Consider the following 25,886-nt stretch of genomic DNA (forward strand, 5'->3'; position numbering starts at 1 on the left):
AAGATATTGAAGGGAATGTATTTTGATAATCAGATTAGATGTGACGAGTGAGTACAGTTAACAAAATCTTGGATAGTATCACATTAGGAGATGTTGCATGATAGGTGGCAATGGCTGAAGAGGAAAAGTCTTCCTTCCTTCCTCTTCCTTCCTTCCTTTCTTCCTCCCTCCTCCTCCTCCTCCTCCTCCTCCTCCTTCCTTCCTCCTTTTTTTTTGTAAGACTATTGCAGTGCCAAAAATGACTAGTTATGATTTTTGTTTTTTATTTATTTATTTATTTTTTAATGAATAAAGTTACTGTGCAGATAGTAAGGAAGCAGTTGGACTGTGTATAAATTGGCCAATGAATAAATTGTGATGAGTAAAGCACTATTTGTCCCACAGAACTTTCTTCATAATTGTAGGTGGAGGAAGTTATACCTCATGCTACGTTTTTGCAGTTTTAAAGGCCACATACATACATGAAAGTAGCAATAATATTTAAACAATAATAGGCCAAGCAATTACGTTAGAGTATGTGTATCAATTTAGAAATACAAGTTAAAGCTGTTTTTAAATTTTTCTTTTTTTGGGGAGGGGGAAGAAATTATTACTTTTGCTCAACAGTCTATGATTAAATATCTCTGAAGCAGAGATATTGCTAGGGCAGTTTTCAGCATATTGAAGAGCCATTTCTATTCTAAGCTGCTTATTAGTTCTGCTGTAGTTAAAAAGAACTATAATCTTTTCCTCCAACTAACAGAATACATAGTTGATGGTTTGTTCAAAGGTTTTTTTGAATAATGAATATGAGAACACATTCCAATAAATGTTTCTAGCAAAAATAAATCATACTGAATGCCAAACTGAAACAAAAATGTATTACACTCATTGTGTCTCATTGTAAAAATAACAGTAAATATCCAACTACAGCTATAATTGTCCCCACATGGGTATCAGATAACATTATATTAAAGTATAATAATTTTATCTCGTTTGATCACTATATGGAGTTAAATTTTGAGTGCCCAATAACTTTTGAATTTTGAACATACAATTCTTCCCTCTTGTAAACTTTGTTTATAGCCAGCATGCAAAACTCTGACATTTATCTCATCTTAATAATTTCTTAATTTAGTATAAATATTATACCACTGCAGCTCGGGTACATTCCTGTAGTACATAAATTTGGACTAAGCCCCAAAATCTTTAGGGTTCTACCTCTATAGAAACTATATTCATATAACACACCTTTCCCCAGAAAGATATCTCACATCTCGTACAACATTTGTCACAGTGATTGTGTCCCTATATACATATTTTTCTTTTTCCTGGCCACAGGATTAGGTCCCCCTTCCTTGATACACAAATTCCATTCATTCCATACCTCGTATGTGAAGGTACGTCATCCTACTCATAACTTTATGTGTCTCTTCTCTGTATCCGCTTGTATTCATATGAGCTTACTCCTACCTTATTGTGAACCCATATGTGAGGCCTAGTTTTCTTTCATTGTGTTTCCCAATTGTTCCTCTACTCCATTTATGTCAGCAATCTGACTTAACAGTGTCTCATTGTTAGTGTTTATTGACTTTAAAATACTTATTACAAACTTATATTAGGTTATCCAAATCAATGCCAACTTATGTGATTATGGATATTCGCAGTAAATTTTGGCTTTAATTTGGATGTTGGCACGTCATCAACCATAAACTTAATTCAGTGTAATTGGATAAATGAAAAATCTACTCACCAAGTTCCAGCTGGAGAACACACAAAAAAGGTGTTACACATGCAAGCTTTCGGAGCCAGTGGCTCCTCCTCCTGGCAGAAGGGCAGAAGGGTTGAAGGGGAAGGAAGAGGACAGGTGAGGTTTAGGAAAAGGGGTAGAGTTCAGAGAAGTCACCCAGAACCCCTGGTCATGGGAGACTTACCGGACGAGATGAGAAGGAAAGAGTGATTGTTTGGGAACTGCACTGGACAAGATTTGAAAACCTGAGTGCTTAAAGGTGGAAGATAGGGTAATATGCAAGACAGAGATTACTGCTAAAACATTGTCCATGAGTTAATAAGAGCAAAAAGCTTAAGTGCATTGTATGTGATAGAGTTGGGAAGGGGACAGTGAAAAATAGAAAGATCAGAAATCAAAGATGCAGAAAATTAAAATGGAATGAAGAGAGGAATAGTTACTGTGAAGAAATGCTGAGACCAGCTCAGCATTTTTTCACCGTCCCCTCCCACCTCTATAAAGTACAATGCACTTAGGTTTTCACTCTTATTCACTCTTGCACAATGTTTTAGCAGTAATCTCTGTCTTGCATTTTACTCTTTCTTCCACCTTTAATCTCTCAGGTTTTCAGATATCGTCCAGTGTAGTCCCCAACAGTCAGTCTTTCCTTCTCATCCTGTCCAGTAACTCTCCCCTGACCTGGGGTTCTGGATGGCTTTTCCGAACTCTTCTCCTTTTCCTAAAACTTCAACTGTCGTTTACCTTCACCCTTCTTCCTTCCCCTTGTACCGTTCTACCAGAAGAAGGAGCCACTGGTTCCAAAAGCTTGTGTACATAATACCTTTCTTGTGTGTGTTCTCCTGCCGCAGTTTAGTGAGTAGTTTTTTATCTATCCAGTTACATTACATTTTAAAAAATTGAATATTTTCGTTGATATAATCTAAATTCCATACTTTTCCCCTTATAATCTCCCTCTCCCCAACCTGACATTACTAACACGTACAGATTGTATGGAAATTGTATGAAGCTATATAATTATTCTTCTGACTTACAGCTGACTAATTTCAGTTGTCTTTCGAGTGCATATATGACCACTTGACGGTGTCTTAGTAAATACATAGGTTGGAACTTAAATAGTGGCAACACTGCTGTGGAGACACTATGCAATGGAATCTACTATTGTCGCTGATAGCACACGTTGTTGACCTACCTCCAAGCAAATGGAGTCACGCGTCCCATGTCAGTGGCGTGCGTACAGTCGAAGGGAACACAGTCACTTGTGAGTGAACGGTCTAACGTAACGGTGTCACTATGTTTTCAGAACAGGGACAACGGAGTTGGATCAAGATTGAATGTGCCAGAGGCTGTAGAGCACGACAGTGTCATCAAGGTCTTCAAGAGGCATGCGGGGAATCGGCATTGCTGTACAGAACAGTGGCACGTTGGGTAAAAGCCTTCAATGAAGGTCAGCAAACTGTGGCAGACATGCATCAGGTAGGTCGTCCTAGCGTCTCTGAAGAAAAAGTGCATGCTGTTGCCACATTAGTGGACAGTGATTTACACCATACGATTTGTGAGCTTGCCCATGAAACTGGATTAGTGCATACGACTGTGCTTTGCATCCTGAAGGAACGCCTGGGCATGCGAAAAATTGTATCACGATGGGTTCCGCATTACTTGACAGAAATGCAGAAATGGGTGCGTTACAGCGCTTCAGGGTACTTGGAGCACTATGAGCACAAAGGAGAGGCTTTCTTACGCCGTATCGTAACACTGGATGAGACATGGGCCACATCATATGAGCCAAAACTGAAACACCAATCCAACGAATGGCGTCATTATGGGTCGCCGCGAAAGTTGAAAGTGCGTCAGAGCCCCAGTATGGTGAAAGTTATGGCGATTCTTGTTTATGACTGTGATAATGTTATCCTAACGCATTATGTTCCAACACGGCACACCATCAATGCTCTATATTACTGTTCATTTTTGGAGAGTCATCTGCGACCAGCTTTGTGAAAGAAAGAGTGACACTTTCTTCGCAACCCACCCATCATTTTGCATGACAATGTGCGGGCGCATACAGCACAAGCTGTGGCTGCTCTGTTCAGTCGATGGAACTGGGAAGTACTGTACCATCCACCATACTCCCCAGACGTAAGTCCTTGTGACTTTGATTAGATTCCAAAGATGAAGGATCCACTTTGTGGCATTCGCTTCAGAACTGTTTCAGCGATTCGACAGGCAGTAGACTGCTCTGTTTGCACCATCAACAGAACAGGCTCTGCTAATGGTATACTACGCATTCCACATTGCTGGCAATGGGTTTTACACAACGCTGGTGACTATTTTGAAGGACAGTAACAGAAGCCAACATGTAACTCTATTGTATCGGTTGTGAATAAATAGTTGCCACTATCTAAGTTCCAGCCCTCGTACAAATGAACTAGACTGATTCTTATTAATCTTATGTATTTCATGCAAGATGACATTGTCTCCGAAAGAATATGTGTGATGTATTCTCAGCAAAAGCAGAACCCAAGTTAAATGTATCATAAGAGGACATTCTTATCACCGTTAACAAACATGTAACTAATCTCCTGTGAGAATATCAGATGACTTCATCACAGTTTATGTACCTAATTCCATCACATCTACAGTAAAATGAATAATCTCGTGTGTGTCAAATATACAGGGTGGTCCATTGATCGTGACCGGGCCAAATATCTCACGAAATAAGTGTCAAACAAAAAAACTACATAGAACGAAACTTGTCTAGCTTGAAGGGGAAAACCAGATGGCGCTATGGTTGGCCCGCTAGATGGCACTGCCATAGATCAAACGGATATCAACTGCATTTTTTAAAATAGGAACCCCCATTTTTTATTACATGTTCGTGTAGTACGTAAAGAAATATGAATGTTTTAGTTGGACCAATTTTTCTGCTTTGTGATAGATGGCGCGTAATAGTCACAAACATATTACTCAACATTTTAGATGAACAGTTGGTGACAGGTAGGTTTTTTAAATTAAAATACAGAACGCAGGTACGTTTGAACATTTTATTTTGGTTGTTCCATTGTGATACATGTACCTTTGTGAACTTATCATCTCTGAGAACGCATGCTGTTACCGTGTGTTTACCTGTAAATACCACAGTAATGCAATAAATGCTCAAAATGATGTCGGTCAACCTCAATCCATTTGGCAATATGTGTAACGAGATTCCTCTCAACAGCGAGGAGTTTGTCTTCCGTAATGTTCGCACATGCATTGACAATGCGCTGACGCATGTTGTCAGGCGTTGTCGGTGGATCACGATAGCAAATATCCTTCAACTTCCCCCACAGAAAGAAATCTGGGGCCGTCAGATCCTGTGAATGTGTGGGCCATGGTATGGTGCTTTGACAACCAATCCAGCTGTCATGACATATGCTATTCAATACTGCTTCAACCGCACGCGAGCTATGTGCCGGACATCCATCATGTTGGAAGTACATTGCCATTCTGTCATGCAGTGAAACATCTTGTAGTAACATCGGTAGAACATTATGTAGGAAATCAGCATACATTGCACCATTTAGATTGCCATTGATAAAATGGGGGGCCAATTATCCTTCCTCCCATAATGCCGCACCATACATTAACCCGTCAAGGTCTCTCATGTTCTACTTGTCGCAGCCATCGTGGATTTTCTGGTGCCCAATAGTGCATATTATGCCGGTTTATGTTACCGCTGTTGGTGAATGACGCTTTGTCGCTAAATAGAATGCGTGCAAAAAAATCTGTCATCGTACCGTAATTTCTCTTGTGCCCAGTGGCAGAACTGTACACGATGTTCAAAGTCATCACCGTGCAATTCCTGCTGCATAGAAATATGGTGCGGGTGCAATCGATGTTGATGTAACATTCTCAACACCGACGTTTTTGAGATTCCCGATTCTCATGCACTTTGTCTGCTACTGATGTGCAGATTAGCTGTGACAGCAGCTAAAACACCTACTTGGGAATCATCATTTGTTGCAGGTCGTGGTTGCCATTACACATGTGGCTGAACACTTCCTGTTTCCTTGAATAACATAACTTTCCGGCGAACGGTCCGGACACTTAGATGATGTCGTCCACGATACCGAGCAGCATACATAACACACGCCTGTTGGGCATTTTGAACACAATAGCCTTACATCAACACGATATCAACCTTTTCTGCAATTGGTAAACGATCCATTTTAACAGGGGTAATGTATCACGAAGCAAATACCATCCGCACTGGCGGAATGTTACATGATACCATGTACTTATACGTTTGTGACTATTACAGTGCCATCTATCACAAAGCAAAAAAAGTGGTCCAACTAAAACATTCATATTTCTTTACGTACTACATGAGTATGTAATAAAAAATGGGGGGTTCCTATTTAAAAAATGCAGTTGATATCCGTTTGACCTATGGCAGCGCTATCTAGTGGGCCAACCGTAGGGCCATCTGGCTTCCCCCTTCGAGCTAGACAAGTTTTGTTCTTTGGAGTTTTTTCATTTGATGCTTGTTTCATGAGATATTTGGACCGGTCACTGTCAATGGACCACCCTGTTTATAATATTACATGAGCAAACAGCCTCATAAGGCGATAAATTTATGAGCCATTTAGTATGAGTAGCATACTGTAAAACATATAAATGAATTATTGTTGCTTGCAGTAGCTGTGAGTGAAAAGCAATCTCACTGTGGGTTAAATCTGATTGCACTTTTTTGGTCCATTACAGAATTAACTTATGGTAGAACAATGCATTAGGGTGGTAAACTTTTGCCAACACTATATCACCTACTTCAAAATTTGATGTTGTGGTGTTCATATTATGCTTCTTTTGTCTACTTTGTGTGTTCTTAATTAATTCTTGCTTGCATATTATTCATCATCATGGGAGAGGATGGAAGCAGTAGTAGGCAGGAGCTGTAGGCAGGCAGCAGGTGGATCTAGTCAGAGTTAGCAACAGGAGCTGACAGACATGTAGGCAATAGCTGTGGGACTCAGTTTAGTCGTGTAGGTCACAATTGTTAGAACAGAAGGAATGGTGTTTGTTAGTCGCTGTCTCTGTATCAGACTTGGCTGCGTAGTGGTAGCACATCAGCCATAGCAGTTAGAATTTACTTGTTTTATGTCTAAATAAATCTCAGGTTGTTAAACATTTTTGGACAGTTACTTCAGTTACCTCCCAGCCTTTTACATTTCACATCAGCGACAGTAACATCTTAGCCAGGTTAAAGTCTCCATCTCTTTACAGCCATCCAGCTAAGCTTGTTGCGAACCGCATCGCCCAATCCTGGGCAAAATCCATGTTTGGGACGCAACACTATCTAAGGATAAGATTGGGAGGTTTTGCAGTACTATTGAGAACATCAAAAACTTTGGAAATATGTTGCGTTGCCTGAAAATATTGTGCCTTCTGTGGACAGTATTGACAATATCCTTGGCAGTCTCTTGCTTTGTACAGTTCATCTCATATTTATGTTCACTCTTTATTTATGTTGTAGTTATTATTTGTGGTGCATGCATTGAAAATGATTGTTAAATAAGGAAAGAGAGTGTTTTTTTTCTGGAATCTGTCAAGGCGTATTGTTCATTGCCCACATTGTGATATATATGAAGGCAAAGCAATATAAAAATATGATAGTAAGAAATTATTCCTATGAGTCATTACTACACTACTCCCAAGCAGTGAAGGAGGATCTTAAAAAACAAAACAAAACAAAAAATCCATGAGAACAAACTTTAGAAAGGGCGTTAAAAGATTGGGAGAATCCAGAAAAAGTGGTGCAGGCTCCAAGGAAGTGTTGGAACCTACCTGCCATTATTCTGACCAGATGAGCTCCTCCTCCTCCTCTTCTTCTTCTTCTTCTTCTTCTTCTTCTTCTTCTGTTTCCCTTTTTGGTGAACTTCGTGAGCACTATGGAAACAGTGGAAGAGCTGGAAGATTCACTCAGTTCCATAAGTATCTTCTCAGTGAATTTATTATATTCATGTGGAACGTACATCAGTTTTTCAGATTATAATTCATTCACTAAAACAAAATTAACAAATTCTATCTTGCCAAGATTCTTTATTCTTGTTATGAAAGTAATTACAGAAAGTATCTCTGATTATTTTGTTACTTTCAGATGGATTTATTGAGCTTGTAACTTGCAGATGAACTAAGTCACCTGTCTCCCTCTTGAAGAGCCTGGCATCCTACAGTCCCCCTCATTTTCACTGTAAGATACTTATTTCTTACTCCTTAAGTAATTGTGCTCATAACAACACACCAGTTCTATTACTCTTGCATTCTCGGGAGTTAGAGCAATAGGCAATTGAAGTATATCAGATTTGGAATTTAAAATTCTGTGAGTGTCTTCCAGAATCCTGCATGTACGATTGAGATAGCAGTTGAAAACTCTTTGCTCTTTAATCAGTTATGTCTGATTGTATGGTTTCAACAAATTTTCTGTCATTGTAAATGGATCAGCATCAGCACATACAAACAGACCAGAAATGTTAATGTTTGGTTGGCCTTCTTCTGGTGGGATGTTCAGGTTGTTGGATCTAAGAAAGTCTTCAAACTTGTGATGGTAAAGACTACCACCATCTGATACGAGCTCAAATTCTTACGGGAATTGACGAGATGCAGTGAGTAATGAGGCTAATGAGCAGCACACTACATGAGTAGTGAGTGGTATAAGTTGAGACTTTGGATCTGACCACCCATTCAGACATCCACCATTAAGAACTCATAGTTGACATTTACTACTCCCAGCATAACTTTACTGAAAAACTGTTTATAGTTGTAATACAGACATCCAGAGAGAGGCTATTTCATGATGACTACATGTTTCCCATCTACATTGCTGAGACCATGTGGAAATTGCCATTGTAGCTCAAATCCCTTTGCAGTTTCTTTCCATGCTATTGGTGTACCAGGCAACTTTAACATAAAGAGAGGTTAAGTTATCTAGGCATTCAATCCAGTGTCATTCTACTTACTAATAATCTTTATTGTAGGTCAATGAAAGTGAGCATAAGGAAAAGTTAATGCGTCTTGCAAAGAAGAAGAAGAAGAAGAAGAAGAAGTAAGTTCATTGTCAGTTCCTGGTATTTGAGGCTCAATGAAATGGCTCCAGACCAACTACTTCATGCCAAGAAGGCCATTAATGACATTAGATATGAGGGCCACCTTGGCAGCCTGCATAGAAACTGTATACAGATGATACCACAGTCCTCAGACACACTTGTAACAATGTGCACTAACAGTGCTTCTTCATAGCACACTCCAGGGACAATTGCAGTGTACCTGGCACCAGATGCAAGAAAGTACTTTGCCCACTTTGAATGAAAATAATAGTTTTCATAAAATCAACAAAATTAATCTGTGCTGAGCAATATAAGTAATTAAACTTGTTTTATTTCTGTGGTTGTGACAGCAAATATAGGTGAAACTATGTATCAAGACACAAACAAACTAAAGTCATTAGCTACCAGTGGGTATTGATTTATATCAATAAGGCAAATTGATAATTTGTGCCGGACTGGGATTCAAACCCAGTCTCCTTCTTACTTGGTAGAAGCACTGACCACTATAGGCAATCCACACACAGTGGTCACCACAAATGCATGGACTACCCCAGCATGCCTCCCATCAGACCCAAAGTCTCAACTTATACCACTCACTACTCATGTAGTGTGCTGCTCGTTAGCCTAATTACTTGTTGCGTCTTGTTGATTCCCATAAGAATTTAAGCTTGGTGTGCATCTGCACTAAAGGGATCATTCTCATCATTACTGTGATTATATATGTGGTGTATGTTCTTTCGAATATGTTCAAAAGAGCACACACTATTTTGACCCTGAAGCCACTATGAATCAGGACACAAAGTAATTAGAGACATTAGCTGCCAGTGGGCATCGATTTATATCAGTGAGACAAGTTGAAAATTTGGTGGTAAGCCCATCCACCTAGTAAGCAGGAGACTCAGGTTCAAATCCCAGTCCAGCACAAATTTTCAACTTGTTCCATTGGTATAAATCAATGCCCAATGGCAGCTAATGTCTTTACTTCCTTTGTGTATTGATTCATAGTGACTGCAGGATCAAAATGATGTTGCAAAAGTCATTCCACTCCATTATCAGACTCTGTGGCAGTGGTACATTTTAGTTTTTGTCTAGTGAGACCAGTGCTAGCATATAAGGTTGTGCCTATATGACAAATGTAAACAGGGCCTATTTTGTGTTTAAGGGGTGTCATCCTCACATGATGATTTTTTTATGCTTTTGACAGAACCCGTATTTTTTAAAAAAAGAACCCAGTGTACTCTACATACAGAACAGTACCAATGTATTAAAACTGTGGCTTGTTCTGATGATCACCAACGTTGTTACAGATATTGTACGTACGTAGCATGTTCCAGTACACTCTCTCCATCCCATCTGGTGTCTCTTCAATTTCTAGTCCAGTGGCCAAAACTCATGTCAGCAGCTCTTCCTCTGTCTCGCAGCAAGACAAACGTTAAGTGACTTTAGGTGACCTTCTGACGTAGTACACATCATCCTGTCTGTCTTATTGCAATCCAGGACAAGCAACTCTGAGGCTTTTTTATTTCCCTCAGCAGATGTGGATGCATTACACATCTGAACTGAAACCATCATACAATGGAAATGGTATGTTTCCAGATACAGGTTGCTATTCAAAATATTATGTACTCACTCCTGTCTAAAATTCCTAGATTTTTTTAACAGAAATTTCTGAACACCCTTTATGCTGACAGGTTTATCCCATTAGTTTCACCAAGTGAGATGGTGGAGTGCTTAGCACACGGGACTCTCATACAGCAGGGCAAAGGTTCAAATCTGCATCCACCATTCTGATTTAGGTTTTGCCCGGATGGTTCCTTTGGAAGGACATGGCTTATTTCCTTCCCTATCCTTGCAACAATCTGAGCTTGTGCTCCATCTCTAACAGTCTTGATGTCTATAGGATGTTAAATGAATTGGAGGAAGAATTGAAGGTGCAACTCGTTTACCAGCCCTCTTATTTTTGGTAGTCAAATGGTACAAATAAATTGAGACAAGGTATATGTAGGTTTTGTTTAAGTCACATTACAGCTATGTTATGCTTAAAGCCCCCCCCCCCCCCCCCCATTAACCATGGACCTTGCCGTTGGGGGGGAGGCTTGCGTGCCTCAACGATACAGATAGCTGTACAGTAGGTGCAACCACAATGGAGGGGTATCTGTTGAGAGGCCAGACAAACGTGTGGTTCCTGAAGAGGGGCAGCAGCCTTTTCAGTAGTTGCGGGGGCAACAGTCTGGATGATTGACTGATCTGGCCCTGTAACACTAACCAAAATGGCCTTGCTGTGCTGGTACTGCGAACGGCTGAAAGCAAGGGGAAACTACAGCCGTAATTTTTCCCGAGGGCACGCAGCTTTACTGTATGGTTAAATGATGATGGCGTCCTCTTGGATAAAATATTCTGAAGGTAAAATAGTCCCCCATTCAGATCTCTGGGTGGGTACTACTCAGGAGGACATAGTTATCAGGAGAAAGAAAACTGGTGTTCTACGGGTTGGAGCATGGAATGTCAGATCCCTTAATCAGGCAAGTAGTTTAGAAAATTTAAAAAGGGAAATGGATAGCGTACAGTTGGATATAGTGGGAATTAGTGAAGTTCAGTGGCAGGAGCAACAAGACTTCTGGTCAGGTGAATACAGGGTTATAAATACAAAATCAATTAGCGGTAATGCAGGAGTAGGTTTAATAATGAATAAAAAAATAGGAATGCGAGTAAGCTACTACAAACGGCATAGTGAACGCGTTATTGTGGCCACGATAGGTACAAAGTCCACACTTACCACAGTAGTACAAGTTTATATGCCGACTAGCTCTGTAGATGACAAAGAGATTGATGAAATGTATGATAAGATAGAAGAAATTACTGAGATAGTGAAGGGAGACGAAAATTTAATAGTCACGGGTGATTGGAATTTGATGGTAGGAAAAGGAAGAGAAGGAAACTTAGTAGGTGAATATGGAATGGGAGTAAGGAATGAAAGGGGAAGCCCCCTGGTAGAATTTTGCACGGAGCATAACTTAATCATAGCAAACACTTGGTTCAAGAATCATAAAAGAAGGTTGTATACATGGAAGAACCCTGGAGATACTAAAAGGTATCAGATAGATTATATAATGGTAAGACAGAGATTTAGGAACCAGGTTTTAAATTGTAAGACATTTCCAGGGGCAGATGTGGGCTCTGACCACAATCCATTGGTTATGAACTGTAGACTAAAACTAAAGAAACTGCAAAAAGATGGGACTTTAAGGAGATGGGACCTGGATAAACTGACAGAGCCAGGGAGTATTAGGGAACAATTGACAAGAATGGGGGAAAGAAATACAGTAGAAGAAGAATGGGTAGCTTTGAGGGATGAAGTAGTGAAGGCAGCAGAGGATCAAGTAGGTAAAAAGACGAGGGCTAATAGAAATCCTTGGGTAACAGAAGAGATAGCGCATTTAATTGATGAAAGAAGAAAATACAGAAATGCAGTAAATGAAGCAGGCAAAAGGGAATACAAAACGTCTCTAAAATGAGATCGACAGGAAGTGCAAAATGGCTAAGTACGGATGGCTAGATGACAAATGTAAAGATGTAGAGGCATATATCACTAGGGGTAAGATAGATACTGCCTACAGAAAAATTAAAGAGACCTTTGGAGAAAAGAAAACCACTTGCATGAATATCAAGAGCTCTGATGGAAACCCAGTTCTAAGCAAAGAAGGGAAAGCAGAAAGGTGGAAGGAGTATATAGAGGGTCCATACAAAGGCAATGTACCTGAGGACAATATTATGGAAATGGAAGATGATGTAGATGAAATGGGGATACTGCGTGAAGAGTTTGACAGAGCACTGAAAGACCTAAGTCGAAACAAGGCTCCGGGAGTAGACAACATTCCATGAGAACTACTGATAGCCATGGGAGAGCCAGTCCTGACAAAACTCTACTATCTGGTGAGCAAAATGTATGAGACAGGCGAAGTACCCTCGGACTTCAAGAAGAACATAATAATTCAAATCCAAAAGAAAGCAGGGAATGACAAATGTGAAAATTACCGAACTATCAGTTTAATAAGCCATGCTTGCAAAATACTAACACAAATTCTTTACAGACAAATGGAAAGACTGGTAGAAGACGACCTTGGGGAAGATCAGTTTGGATTCCGTAGAAGTGTTGGAACACATGAGGCAATACTGACCCTACGACTTATCTTAGAAGAAAGATTAAGGAAAGGCAAACCTACGTTTCTAGCATTTGTAGACTTAGAGAAAGCTTTTGACAATGTTGATTGGAATACTCTCTTCCAAATTCTAAAGGTGATAGGGGTAAAATACAGGGAGCGAAAGGCTATTTACAATTTGTACAGAAACCAGATGGCAGTTATAAGAGACGAGAGACATGAAAGGGAAGCAGTGGTTGGGAAGGGGGTGAGACAGGGTTGTAGCCTAGCCTCGATGTTATTAAATCTGTATATTGAGCAAGCAGTAAAGGAAACAAAAGAAAAATTTGGAGTAGGAAATCAAAATCCATGGAGAAGAAATAAAAACTGTGAGGTTCGCCAATGACATTGTAATTCTGTCAGAGACAGCAAAAGACCTGGAAGAGCAGCTGAATGGAATGGACAGTGTCTTGAAAGGAGGATATAAGACGAACATCAACAACTGCAAAACGAGGGTAATGGAATGTAGTCGAATTAAATCGGGTGAAGCTGAGAGTATTAGATTAGGAAATGAGACACTTAAAGTAGTAAATGGGTTATGCTATTTGGGGAGCAAAATAACTGATGATGGTCGAAGTAAAGAGGATATAAAATGTAGACTGGCAGTGGCAAGGAAGGCATTTCTGAAGAAGAGAAATTTGTTAACATCGAGTATAGATTTAGATGTTAGGAAGTTTTTTCTGAAGGTATTTGTATGGAGTGTAGCCATGTATGGAAGTGAAATGTGGACAATAAATAGTTGAGACAAAAAGAGAATAGAAGCTTTTGAACTGTGGTGTTACAGACGGATGCTGAAGATTAGATGTGTAGGTCACATAACTAATGAGGAGGTATTGAATAGAATTGGGGAGAAGAGAAATTTGTGGCACAACTTGACTAGAAGAAGGGATCGGTTGGTAGGACATATTCTGAGACATCAAGGGATCACCAATTTAGTATTGGAGGGCAGTGCGGAGGGTAAAAATCGTAGAGGGAGACCAAGAGATGAATACACTAAGGAGATTCAGAAGGATGTAGGTTGCAGTAGGTACTGGGAGATGAAGACGCTTACACAGGATAGAGTAGCATGGAGAGCTGCGTCAAACCAGTCTCTGGACTGAAGACAACAACAACAACAACAACAACAACAACATGCTTAAAGGCTTTTAAAGTTTACGTATATTAATTTGGTGTTCCATACAGATGCTATGCGTAAATAGCTTCCAGTTCAAGAAGCTTAGAGTCGACAAAATAAAAGAGATGTATGTCACTATTTTAATGTTATAAGGTTTTCAGAACTACAAATATTATTTATTTATGTAATATAGTTGTGATGACATAATCATCAAAGGGCAGGGATATGTAGTGTAACATATCACTTTTGGTAAAGTGATGTGTTACCTGAAATCTACTTAGCCAACAAATGGTCATCAGCACAGTGAAGATAAATGTTAGCTACTTAGTTTAGAAATTTAAATAGTTTGGAAGTTGTTATTGTTTGCACATGTATACTGGCCTGGATGAATGCCATGTGTCTCCAACACAGGATGGCGATGATAGTTTCTGGTACACAAGGGCAGTTATTCTGTGCTATGACATCCTAGCTCAGAGAAAATAGGTATGCCATACAGTGGTGTTTATGCCAAGGAAGAAAAAAGAAAATTCATTCTATCTGTGAGATTCGTACAGAACGGTTGTTAGTATTGTCAGATTGAATTTATGTAATCCCATATCGAATGTATGAACATTCGTAGTAGATGTGGTATTTCCTTGTATCATCGACTGTAACAGAAGACATAATATAGCTGTTATAGGAAGAAATACTTTCTATATTGTAGCAGATGTAACAGAAGATATAATAGTGAAGTGAATTCTTTGTAATTAATAGTTAACGATATGAAATTTTGCGCTGTGTTGTTTAACAGTCGGTTGATAATGTACTTCAGAAATGAAATGACACAGTGGTGAAGACTCCAGATTCACGTTTGATCAGGCCTAGAGAAGGTGCTTAAAATCCTTGTCCAGACATCTGGATTTAGGTTTTATGTGGTTTCCCTTATGGTGAAAACTGAGTTCCTTCTTTTTAAAATTTCCACCACACTCTTAATTTATTTTAGCTTTGTTTTTAGTGACCTCCCATGAATGAGATGTTAAATTTTAATTGTGCTGTCTCTCTTTGACACCCATTGATATTAAGTTACAGCTGCTAACAAATTAATAAACCACTTGCTATGGCAAACAGTTCATTCCATGTGTAATCAGTGTATCGATCTTCTATTTTATGTTTTAGAATGTTTTTATGGTATATTTTATGATTTATTTCATTATCCTTTTTATCATTTAAATGTACTATTTTTGTAGCATTCTCTGTCATTGTAAGAGTATTGATCATATTTTCTATTGGAACTACCATTCTTAGACACTGATTTTGAATTTTTCTTTTAAAGTGCTTGATTTAATTTGATATAGTATTTACCTAATTATTTCCATTTATTTTTTCCAGGGAATTGAATTTAACCATACCATTGAGCACTCGGCAGAATGGATCTATGTATCTGCATCTGCTGCTAACTCAAGAAAAAGAACATGATAATTTTTTTAAGTTACACCAGACTCCAACAACAGTCTACACAAAGATTCGACTAACACAGTATCATGTGCCTGAAGCAGCGACATTTCAGCTTCTAGGGAGTAAGGTAAACATTAATGTCACAATAGTTGAATGGTTTACAATACGAAAGCATGCTAAATTTGCAGCACTTGCAATGTGAACAAAAGCTTCTTTGCTGTCTAAAGTAAAAGTCTGTGGATAGTATCTATAAATATCCTATTCTATTAGAAGTGGTTGTGCTTTAGTAAGGGATTTAACACTCTTTCATTTGAGAAACTATACACTGATTATTTTCGAAGTTACATGCACTGCATGCCAGAAATTAAAAAAACTGAAAGTAATTCTTGTGTACAGTGCATCGTGAAAATCTTCACCAATTTAAGTTTCTTTAACCCTTAGTGTTAGCTTGGGGTGCTGTGAACATCCCACACACTAAAAACTGCTCATATTCTTAGTTTAAATTTTCGTAATTCTCTAAAACTCCTGTTAGTTTTCTAACAGTTAGGTAAATAATTAAATTAGAATACGCTAAATTTCATTAATCATTGTTGTTCGTTGCCAGAAACGTACACTGGGGTGTTCAGGACACTCCGCAACAACCGCGGTATAACAAAAATCAGAATAATCCCAAGTGTCAGTTTTTTTTAAATTTTTACAGTCATTTCATTTTTATCACATTTCATTATATATAAAAACAAAGATGAGGTGACTTACCGAACAAAAGCGCTGGCAGGTCGATAGACACACAAACAAACACAAACATACACACAAAATTCAAGCTTTCGCAACAAACTGTTGCCTCATCAGGAAAGAGGGAAGGAGAGGGGAAGACGAAAGGAAGTGGGTTTTAAGGGAGAGGGTAAGGAGTCATTCCAATCCCGGGAGCGGAAAGACTTACCTTAGGGGGAAAAAAGGACAGGTATACACTCGCACACATGCACATATCCATCCACACATACAGACACAGACATATATAATTTTTCCCACGTGGAATGTTTCCTTCCATTATATTGTTATCACATTTCATGTTACATTAAATGGACACATTGTTATTTAGTACCTCAATTATAGCTGCTTTCCAAGTGAATTAAGTCTTGGAGTCAGTTTGCTTTCTGTCACTCCATGTTAACAACTAAGTCTACAGTATGTGTACATATGAAAAAAATGAGAAAGGAATACAAGGATCACTTGAAGTTGAAATAGTTAGAAATGTATTATAAATTAAAATTTGGAAACATCTGGTTAGTCCGAAGAACTGAGCATGGAACTGATACAGAGACAGCAGGTGGTAGTGAAAATAAAATAAGTTTTGAAAAGAACAATTCCTACATGGGAAAAGATGGAGCAACAAAATGAATGAAGAACCCTCCACCAAGAATGTAAGGACATAACCTCAAAATGCTATTATTCATCTGCCAGGTCGAGAGGTGCAGCCAGAATTACAAAACCAAATTTAGAGTAGTTCCTTTTGTTTTTTGATGAAGGGATGTTTGAAAAAATATTTGGCTGTACTAATGTGTACATAAGTAGCATCTAGAGGAAATCTGCCCACATGTGGTTTTGTAACTGAGACATTTCACACTATAAAGAGTTTGTACTGGTTGCTGTTCTGATTCATAGCTTGATGGCATTAAAGTCAGGCAAGGGAAAAAGAAAATAGATAAACTTCCACCAAATAGGGAACTATTAGAACTGTTCCAGGCTAACTGTAACAAGAACTACACATGGGAAAAACTACACTTTTCTTTGGAAGCGACTGTCTATCCACTGTAGCACCTGAATTTCCTTCTGAATTTATTACTGTGACTGAACTTCCCTCTGTATTTATGAATATGAAGCAATTTGAAGTAAACAGTAGCGTATTTGGATTTCGAAAGCATTTGGCAGTTGTTTTGTATGTGCCACAAAAGAACAAGAACGTAATACTTCTTTCATCTATGCTTTTTGACAATGAAATAGATAATAGCATAGGAGTGCAAAAGAAGCCTGGAGTTATCACAATGTAAAATTCCGCAGAAACAGGAGGCAATAATACATTTGATGAATGGTGTGCCATCTAGTCCACATCAGGAAAAACAAGACGCTGCAACACTTTTCCATATCCTGGATATTCCTGAAATAAATATTTAGCTAATATTTACAAGGAATATGGCCAGAAGATATGTGAGAACTAGGAGAAGAGTTCACAATCACTTACGCGCAACAGAGCAGTGACGACATCCCTACCCAAATCCATCGAACAGTAACTGTCCAAGATGACAACACAAGAAGATGAAAAACTAAGCTCTTTCAGCAGAAAGACCAGGACTTGCAAACATAAATGTGGATGATGAAAAAAACAAGAAGGGAAAATGTACAAAGTGCCCAAGTAGTAAAGAAGTGAAAACAAAAATTTTCTGTGTGAAAGCTACAAAAACTGTGTCTAAGTCATATCGTTACAATATGAAAAGACTTTTTCAATAAATAACATATTTCTGATTCAGAATGAAACATAAAATAATGTAGAAAATATTGAACTTGGCAGAACTAATAGATATACATCAACTGAACATGAAAAGAATGAAATATTTCTATTTTTTATTTCTGTTTGTAGTGTTAATGTTTACATTAATATTACCAATGCGTAGAAAGTCTATGAACCTTGAAAGAGTTGAAGACTTTAATAGAACAATATTGCAACATAGATATTTTTTCACAATGTGACATTATGAGGAATTCAAACCTTGGTGTGTTTCCAACACCCCACACCAGTAGCACGAAATCTTGCTTAACAAGTACCTCCCATAATGTGCAATCTGCATATTGACCAAGACAAATTGTAAAAAAATGACCCCCTTAATGAGCGATGTTTCGCATAATGAGTGGTGGTGATTTAGTGTGACATCACAGCCACAAGGAGACGACCAAAAGAGAGAGAAAATGGCCTTGAAATGAAACGTAAAATCACTGAAAAGTGCAAACATGGTGTGAGCATTGCTGATGTAGCGCACACATAACATTGGTCTACATCAACTATTTGCACTATCCTCAAGAACAAGGACAATGTTAAGGAGATGGATGCTTCAATGGGAGTGACAAGAGTCTCTAAACAAAGGTTTAGTATTCTGGATGGTGTTGAAAGTTTGCTTCTTAAGTGGATAAATGAAAAGCAGTTGGAAGGTGACGCTATTTGTGAGAAGGTGAGAATGATTTTTGCCAACCTCGTTAAAATGACACAGGGATCAGCAGCAGCCCAAGAAGTGGAAGCAGTGGGTCATTTGAGAAGTTTAAGAGAACAGCCGGCATCCACAGCATTGTGAGGCATGGCAAAGCAGCCAGCTCTGGCACAAAGGCAGCAGAGAACTTCATCAGCAACTTCAAGATGCTCATAGATTCTGAGGGTTATCTACCACAACAGGTATTCAATTGTGGTGAGATGGGTCTGTTCTGGAAAAAGATGCGGAAGTGTACCTTTATAACAGCAGAGGAGAATGCATTGTCTAGTTACAAGCCAATGAAAGACATCTCACACTGCTATTCTGTACCAATACAAGTGGCAATTTGAAAATTAAACCACTGCTTGTTTACCATTCAGAAACCTCACAAGTCTTCAAGAAGTGTAAAGTCCAGAAGAGCAGGTTAAATGTGATGTGGAGGTCCAGCAATAAGGCTTGGGTGACACACAATCTTGTTGGTGACTGGATCAATGAAGTGTTCGGTCATTTGGTGAAAAAATATTTGCTTGAGATGAATCTGCCACTCCATGTCTTGCTTGTTATGGACAATGCTCTTGCCCATTCTCCAGTTCTGCAAGACCACCTCCTTGAAGAATTTCAATTCATCAAGATATAATTTCTGCCTCCCAACACCACTCCGTTACTCCAGCATATGGACGAGGAGTTTTACACTAAAACGCTCTTCAACCATTGCTTTCAGTTGACTGAAGCTACTGATCTTGCTCTCAGATAGTTTTGGAAATACCACTTAAACATCATTTGCCTGCATCAAGATGATCAAAATGGCGTGGGAAGGGGTTACCAAGAGAACTCTCACTTCTGCTTGGAAGAAGCTTTGGCTGGAGTGCATTGTTGAATGTGGCCCTTGAGGCATTTGAGTCACTATCTGTGGAGCCTGTAGTCAATGAGATTGTGTCTTTGGCCAAGAGTATGGGAATAGAAGTAGATAACAGTGCTATCAATGAGCTTGTGAACGATCACAGCCAAGAAATGACCACCAAAGAGCTTATGGAGTTGCAGTGTGTTTCACAACTGGAAGCTGTGGAGAGGATTTCTTCAGAGGAGAAGGAGGAGGGGGAGGAAGAGGAGGAAATGGTAACAGCAAAGGGCTGCAATCTTCTGGTGCAATAAGAGAAATGCTGAAAGCATGAGAATCGGTTGCACTGTAGACTGAAAATAGTCATCCCAATAAAGCAGTTGCTACGATTACTACAAAATTTCTTTCTGCATGGAATGCATCATTGTATTTTACATTAATTTACATGAGACAAATTGTTTTGCTTAACGAGTGTTTTGCACTACGAGTAAGATTCTGAAACGTAGTATGCCCACTATGTGAGCTTCCACTGTACTGGTGTTATAATACTGTGCGTCAGTCTCTAAGGTGTAAACAAAATTATATTTGCAAAATATTAAGTACATGATATTTCAAAAAGGTTCCTGTGATTTCACAAGAATATATCTTCTAAATGAATGATGGTAGAAACTTGGAGTAAATGTTAAATTGCGTGTAGGACTAAAAAGATTTATTTTCAAAAGAATAATCTGATTTTAGAAGGATATATATTTCATAGGCATGCACATTCAATTTTAGGGTACTTTTATACATTTAGGATAAAAGTTTTCATTTACCTTTCACAATTGTTTAGTATGTCCTTCACTAGACGCATGACAAATATCCTGGTGATATTCAAACCTGTCCCGTTCATTTGCAAGCATGTCTGATGTTAATGAATTCGTTCAAGCGATTGGCAAAGGAAGCACTAAGGAGGAGTCTTTTACAAACACCATAAAAAAAAGAAAAAAAAACACACACACACACACACACCATTTCTTCTTCACAGAAGCACCAGTGACAATCCATAACTGAAGAATAATTTGGCTGGAAATTTAAATTTGCATGAATTTGGTGATGCCCCCTGTACAGTTGAAAACATAAAATAAGGCATAGAATCTCCATGCGAAAGACTTCCACACAACTATTTACTACATTAGTGCACTTCGTTCATATTAGGCTGTTAGGTTTTGCAGTCCTTTCTGTGAGCCAACAACTGTGTTATACTACTCGTGTAATATATTTGTAACAGACAGTAGTCTAACTGGCTACCAAGACAATCTTTGTGATAAACTACTGTGGCATATAGTTGGAAGATTGAAAGTTGACAAAAACAATTGGATGTTACTGGTTGGTCAGTGTTGACATTTCCATGTTGTTTAGGAGACAGAAGTAGTCCTATTTAATACAGAACTTCACAAATTTATTTTGAAATGGTAACTCCCTCTCCGCCAAAAATGTTCATGGATACACAGAAGCAAAATTTACTATGTTGAATTGACTGTTCTAGTTTTGTAATGTTTCAGTAATTTTTGAAGGGAATAAACATTAGAGTAGCAGGTAAATGTTAATTGTCTCACTATGGCTGTCTCATTGTCTAGGGTATCTTCTTCGTTCCTGTTTATGATTTCCGATTAACAGGTCCAAGGTGTTGCAACAACAAATGGCTGTAGCTTTTAATCATAATCTCCATTTATTTATAAATTCTTCAACACTTTTAGGCCCTGTCATATTTCCTTCTAAAATAATCAACGTTTTGACCCCTCTGCTGGGATTTTTGTCAGGATGTTATGGTGTCCACTTTTGCTAGAACACTGCAGTAGTGGACACCATAACATTGTGAAGAAGATCCTAGCAGAGGGGTTGAAACATCGATTATTTTAGAAGGAGAAACTAGATTACATGAAGTTGGTGCTTTACTTATTTGCATTGCCACTGTTTTGCTTTTGCTCACAGTTAACTCAAACCTTTTGAATTTTGTGGTCCCACAGATCCAATCTCCTCTGTAACTTAATGTTGGTTTCAGCCCAAATGGTGAAGTTATCTGCAAATTCAGAAGCATTTAAGTCTTCTTTTTCCAATTTCTTGGTGCCTAAAGTAGCAAGCCCAGCATCCGAGTGCAAACAGCACCGTGCCATGATAGTCATTGACCTACTTTCTACTTATGCAGTCTGCATGTGTGCATATCTCTTCTTAACAGTGATTGCATCTACAATGGATATTTATGATCCATCTTTTATACTACAGATGCTTCATAAACAGTATGAATGGTTTCCATTGTGTTATAAAATGCAGGAAAATGTGTGCAATTTGTAATTTAAATGATTGTATAGTTCCCAAAAGTAAAGCAAATTCCTGACAGCAGCAGGCATCTATATGTACTACCACAACATGGTATTAGAGTTTTCAGGCTGAGCTTTAAATAAATGTCATTAAAAACTTAGTATGTATGGTACCATTTCCCCACCCCAACCCCTCACTCCCTCCCTATCCCAAAATAGTAGTCCTGAAAAGGTGCCGTACACATCTGTTTCTGACCTGTTACACTGTGATTGAAGGGTCTGTCCTGAAAAACATAAACATTTCCTTTTGTTATCTTTGAATCAGTTGCTATTCAAAGCTGGGATCACTCTCTTTCTCTATGTATAGATAGCACAGTTCTGATTTGTGGGGAAATCTTGCTGGTCGTTTACAGAGATTGCTGATATTTTCACCTCACTTTCCTCTTTTTCTGATTGTCATTGATATGTGAAAGCTATTATTTATGAAGTACAACAAATTATAAAAAATCACTACCACATAATTTCAGGGAAATGAGAAGAAAAGATTTAAAATTTAACAGATGCAAAAAACACTCATAATTCCAAAGGAAACATCAGACTGTGGAAGGAGTTCACTGAGTGACTTCAAAGGAAATAACCGTGCAAGAGTATGACAGAAGAAGATAGCAAGACTGGTATGAACAAAAAGGATGATGCTCAGAATTTTGGTAGAGCAATAGAAAATTTAAGTTACTGCATCATGTGCCTTTGAGATGTCTGAGAGATAAGGGTTTAAAGTCTAGAATGATCTGATGTTCAGAATCTCTGAATAGGAGACAAATTATCAGGTTTCTTGCAAACCGAAGAAAGCATGAGCAGTTATTATGGTTTTTAGCTTGAAGACTGGTTTAATGCAGCTCTCCACCTGTCGATCCTGTGCAAGTCTTTACATCTCTGTGTCACTAGTACGACCTCATCCAACTGATACTGCTCCCTGTAGTTAGAGTTTGGCCTCCTCCTACAGTTTTCACCCCCTCCCGCCCTCCATTTCCCTTCATTACCAAGTTCCATGGTGCTTCAGAAAGTGTTCTACCATTATAAGCTCCTTTTAGTTAAGTTGTACCATAAATTCCTTTTCTCACCGATTCAGACCAGTACCCCTTCAGTATCCCCTTTCCTCCAAGCTATCTGTGTGTTTTTTTTATAGTTCAACACCTCGTATTTTAAAATTGTTGAGAAGATAGGAAAAAGAATTCAGTGCTTCTGGATCAAAATCAATTTGTTTTTAGAGAAGATAAAAGTACCTCAGAAGCATTTCTAACATTATGCTAATCAATAGCAGGAAGAAAAGAAACATCAGGTTACCTTTATTGCGTTTATGAACCTAGGAAGCTTGTTGAGTAAAATAATGTAAGATATTCAGAATTGTTGAGAGGAAAATGTTCTACAAAAAATTAAAAAAAAATGAAAATTAGGATAGAAAGGGTTGTGTAATGGAGCTACAGTTTTTCACTATTAGTGTTCTCCTCAAATGATGAAAGCACTTTGGGGGGAGAAGGGGAGGCATTGCTTGTTATGAGTTTGGCATTCGATAAGTCACTTATACTTCTTGCATTGTTCCAAATGGTGAGTACTTCAGGGGCCTCAGTCTTTGTTGGTTGAGATGAGGTGTGGTGAACCTGTGGTTTCTTATCTGGGGAGTGGTGAGCACCCCAAGCCAAATGTAAGTGTAAGCGCTGTGTGTGTTTCAGTGTCCATCGTGCGACGTGTCGTCAGTTATGTAAAATTTGTCCAATTTATAGGGTTCTGTCTGAATTAACCTATCTCTAGCTGCACGCGGGAGTACTACGGTATCCAGTTCAATGTACAAACACGTTCTCATTGGGATGGGTATACTATCTGGAAACCGTAAAACCCACTCGAGAAAAAGGACTTCAGAAAACGCCACTGTTAGGTTCAGCTCAGAAAAGATGGCCAATGAGCAACAAGGAACTTTACATCTCTCATAGTGTGTTTTTATTATTAAAAGATAAGAAGTAAATTTTGAAAAATTGTCACACTTAGCAGGTACACTGAAATCTTTCAAGCACTTGAGGAATGGAACACTAATGGTGGAAATTGGTACATCACATTAAGTTGAATAGGTGCAAAAGCAAAAGTGTTAGGTGATTATATGGTTGTGACTGAACTACACAACACTCTAAATTCTAGCATGTGCATCATGCAAAGACCTAATGAATGTAAATTTGCAGGAACTGAAGGAAGAGTGAGAATATGTTGGCATGATGGAAGTCGAAAATATAATTAAGCTAGAGTGTGTTGACCAGGGAAGACACCTGCATTTGTTGTGACTTCCAGTTTTTGAACATTGCCTCAGCAAATAACGGATGGGTCATTTGCATGAACGTGAGACAATATGTTCCTAACACATTGTATTGTTTCAAGGTTAGCAGCATGTACACTGTGAGAAAAATTAGATACACTGCTCGTGAAGATAGGAACTCTTCTTAAGCTCTTGTATTCTGTATGAATTGTGAAGGTAACTGTGCTCTTTGGAGCTGTGACTGTTAAGTGTCTCCGGATGAAAAGGACAATCAAGAGAATAGAGACACAAGGAGGATGCCATATTTGGAAGCAACAAACATACACACAAAATTCAAGCTTTCGCAACAAACTGTTGCCTCATCAGGAAAGAGGGAAGGAGAGGGGAAGACGAAAGGAAGTGGGTTTTAAGGGAGGGGGTAAGGAGTCATTCCAATCCCGGGAGCGGAAAGACTTACCTTAGGGGGAAAAAAGGACAGGTATACACTTGCACACACGCACATATCCATCCACACATACAGACACAAGCAGACCTGCCAGCGATTTCGTTCGGTAAGTCACCTCATCTTTGTTTTTTTACACACACACGGTTCAGGGACAGTCTAGATTTGTAATGTAACTGACCATACTAACAATGCATGAAAGTGATTCCTCAATGTATACTTTGCCAACTATAGCTGCCACAAATACCTGCACATGGAAATGGAATTGCAATACTGGGGTTTCCATAAAACGAATTATCATATCTCCCCTACACAACCATCAAAGTTTGCAGACAGACTTACCTCCCAAGACAGAAATTCATCCTTACTGTCATATAGGCCAAAATTAGTCAGTGTGTTCACAATGCTTAAGCCATTAAGCTATATTGAGGGGGTTGAAAATGAAAAGAAATAGCCCAAAGCATTAAACCATGCTGCAGTTGGCTTAAGAATTGAATCTGATGCAGATACAAATACAAACACTATGCTCATTGAAATCTTCCCAAGACAACTAACAAGCCCATCCAAAAATCGTTTCCTGTCACAGCATACTTGTCCTGATGGAAAGATAGGTGAAAAGAAAATTCAAAGCCTCACTGATAAGATGGCCTCCATTTTACAATGGAATATAAATGAGTTCAGGACATACAAGAGGAAAGATTGACATTTTGTTCATACTGGAGATATAAGTGATTGTTGAAATGCTTGTTTTGAAAATAGTTTATTTTTTGGCACAATCCCACACAATTTCAGTCCCCAGGAGACATTGTCGGATATCAATATAACTTTATACACCTATGCACCAATGGCAGATGTGTAAATAATTAGAGTTTCAGTTGTCTATGACAGGTAGGCTGGCTGCAGATTACATTAATGCTGTTCATGTTTAGTGGTGTTACAAGGCTGGTAGAATATGTAAGGGAGCATGAACAGTGTCAGATGTTGAGCAATCACCATGGAGAATACAGAGATGCCGCGTGCTCATGTGAGACAGCATTATTTGCACCTGAGAGAGTCTGAACAGGTCTCATTGTGGATCTCCACATGGCCAGCAGGTCAAGTCATGCGATGTCCATAATTTGTGGGGCATTTGGATTTGACGGTGGCCTGATGTCAGGTTGCATGTGGATGTCATCAAGGTTCTAGTCCACCAAGACTGACTGGACTGACTTAT

The 25,886-nt window shown here is 38.7% G+C and overlaps 1 protein-coding gene across 1 annotated transcript in view; it reads left to right on the forward strand.

The window, feature by feature from the left end:
• The window catches only part of LOC124804717 (cleft lip and palate transmembrane protein 1-like protein), a 149,549-nt gene that overhangs the window by 49,536 nt on the left and 74,127 nt on the right, over nucleotides 1-25,886 (forward strand). Inside the window, exon 3 of the mRNA XM_047264994.1 lies at nucleotides 15,490-15,682. Within this exon, the coding sequence (XP_047120950.1) occupies nucleotides 15,490-15,682 (193 nt within the window). The remainder of the gene's footprint in view (nucleotides 1-15,489; nucleotides 15,683-25,886) is intronic.

This window comes from Schistocerca piceifrons, chromosome 1 (assembly GCF_021461385.2).
Source record: "Schistocerca piceifrons isolate TAMUIC-IGC-003096 chromosome 1, iqSchPice1.1, whole genome shotgun sequence".
Classification (NCBI taxonomy): domain Eukaryota; kingdom Metazoa; phylum Arthropoda; class Insecta; order Orthoptera; family Acrididae; genus Schistocerca; species Schistocerca piceifrons.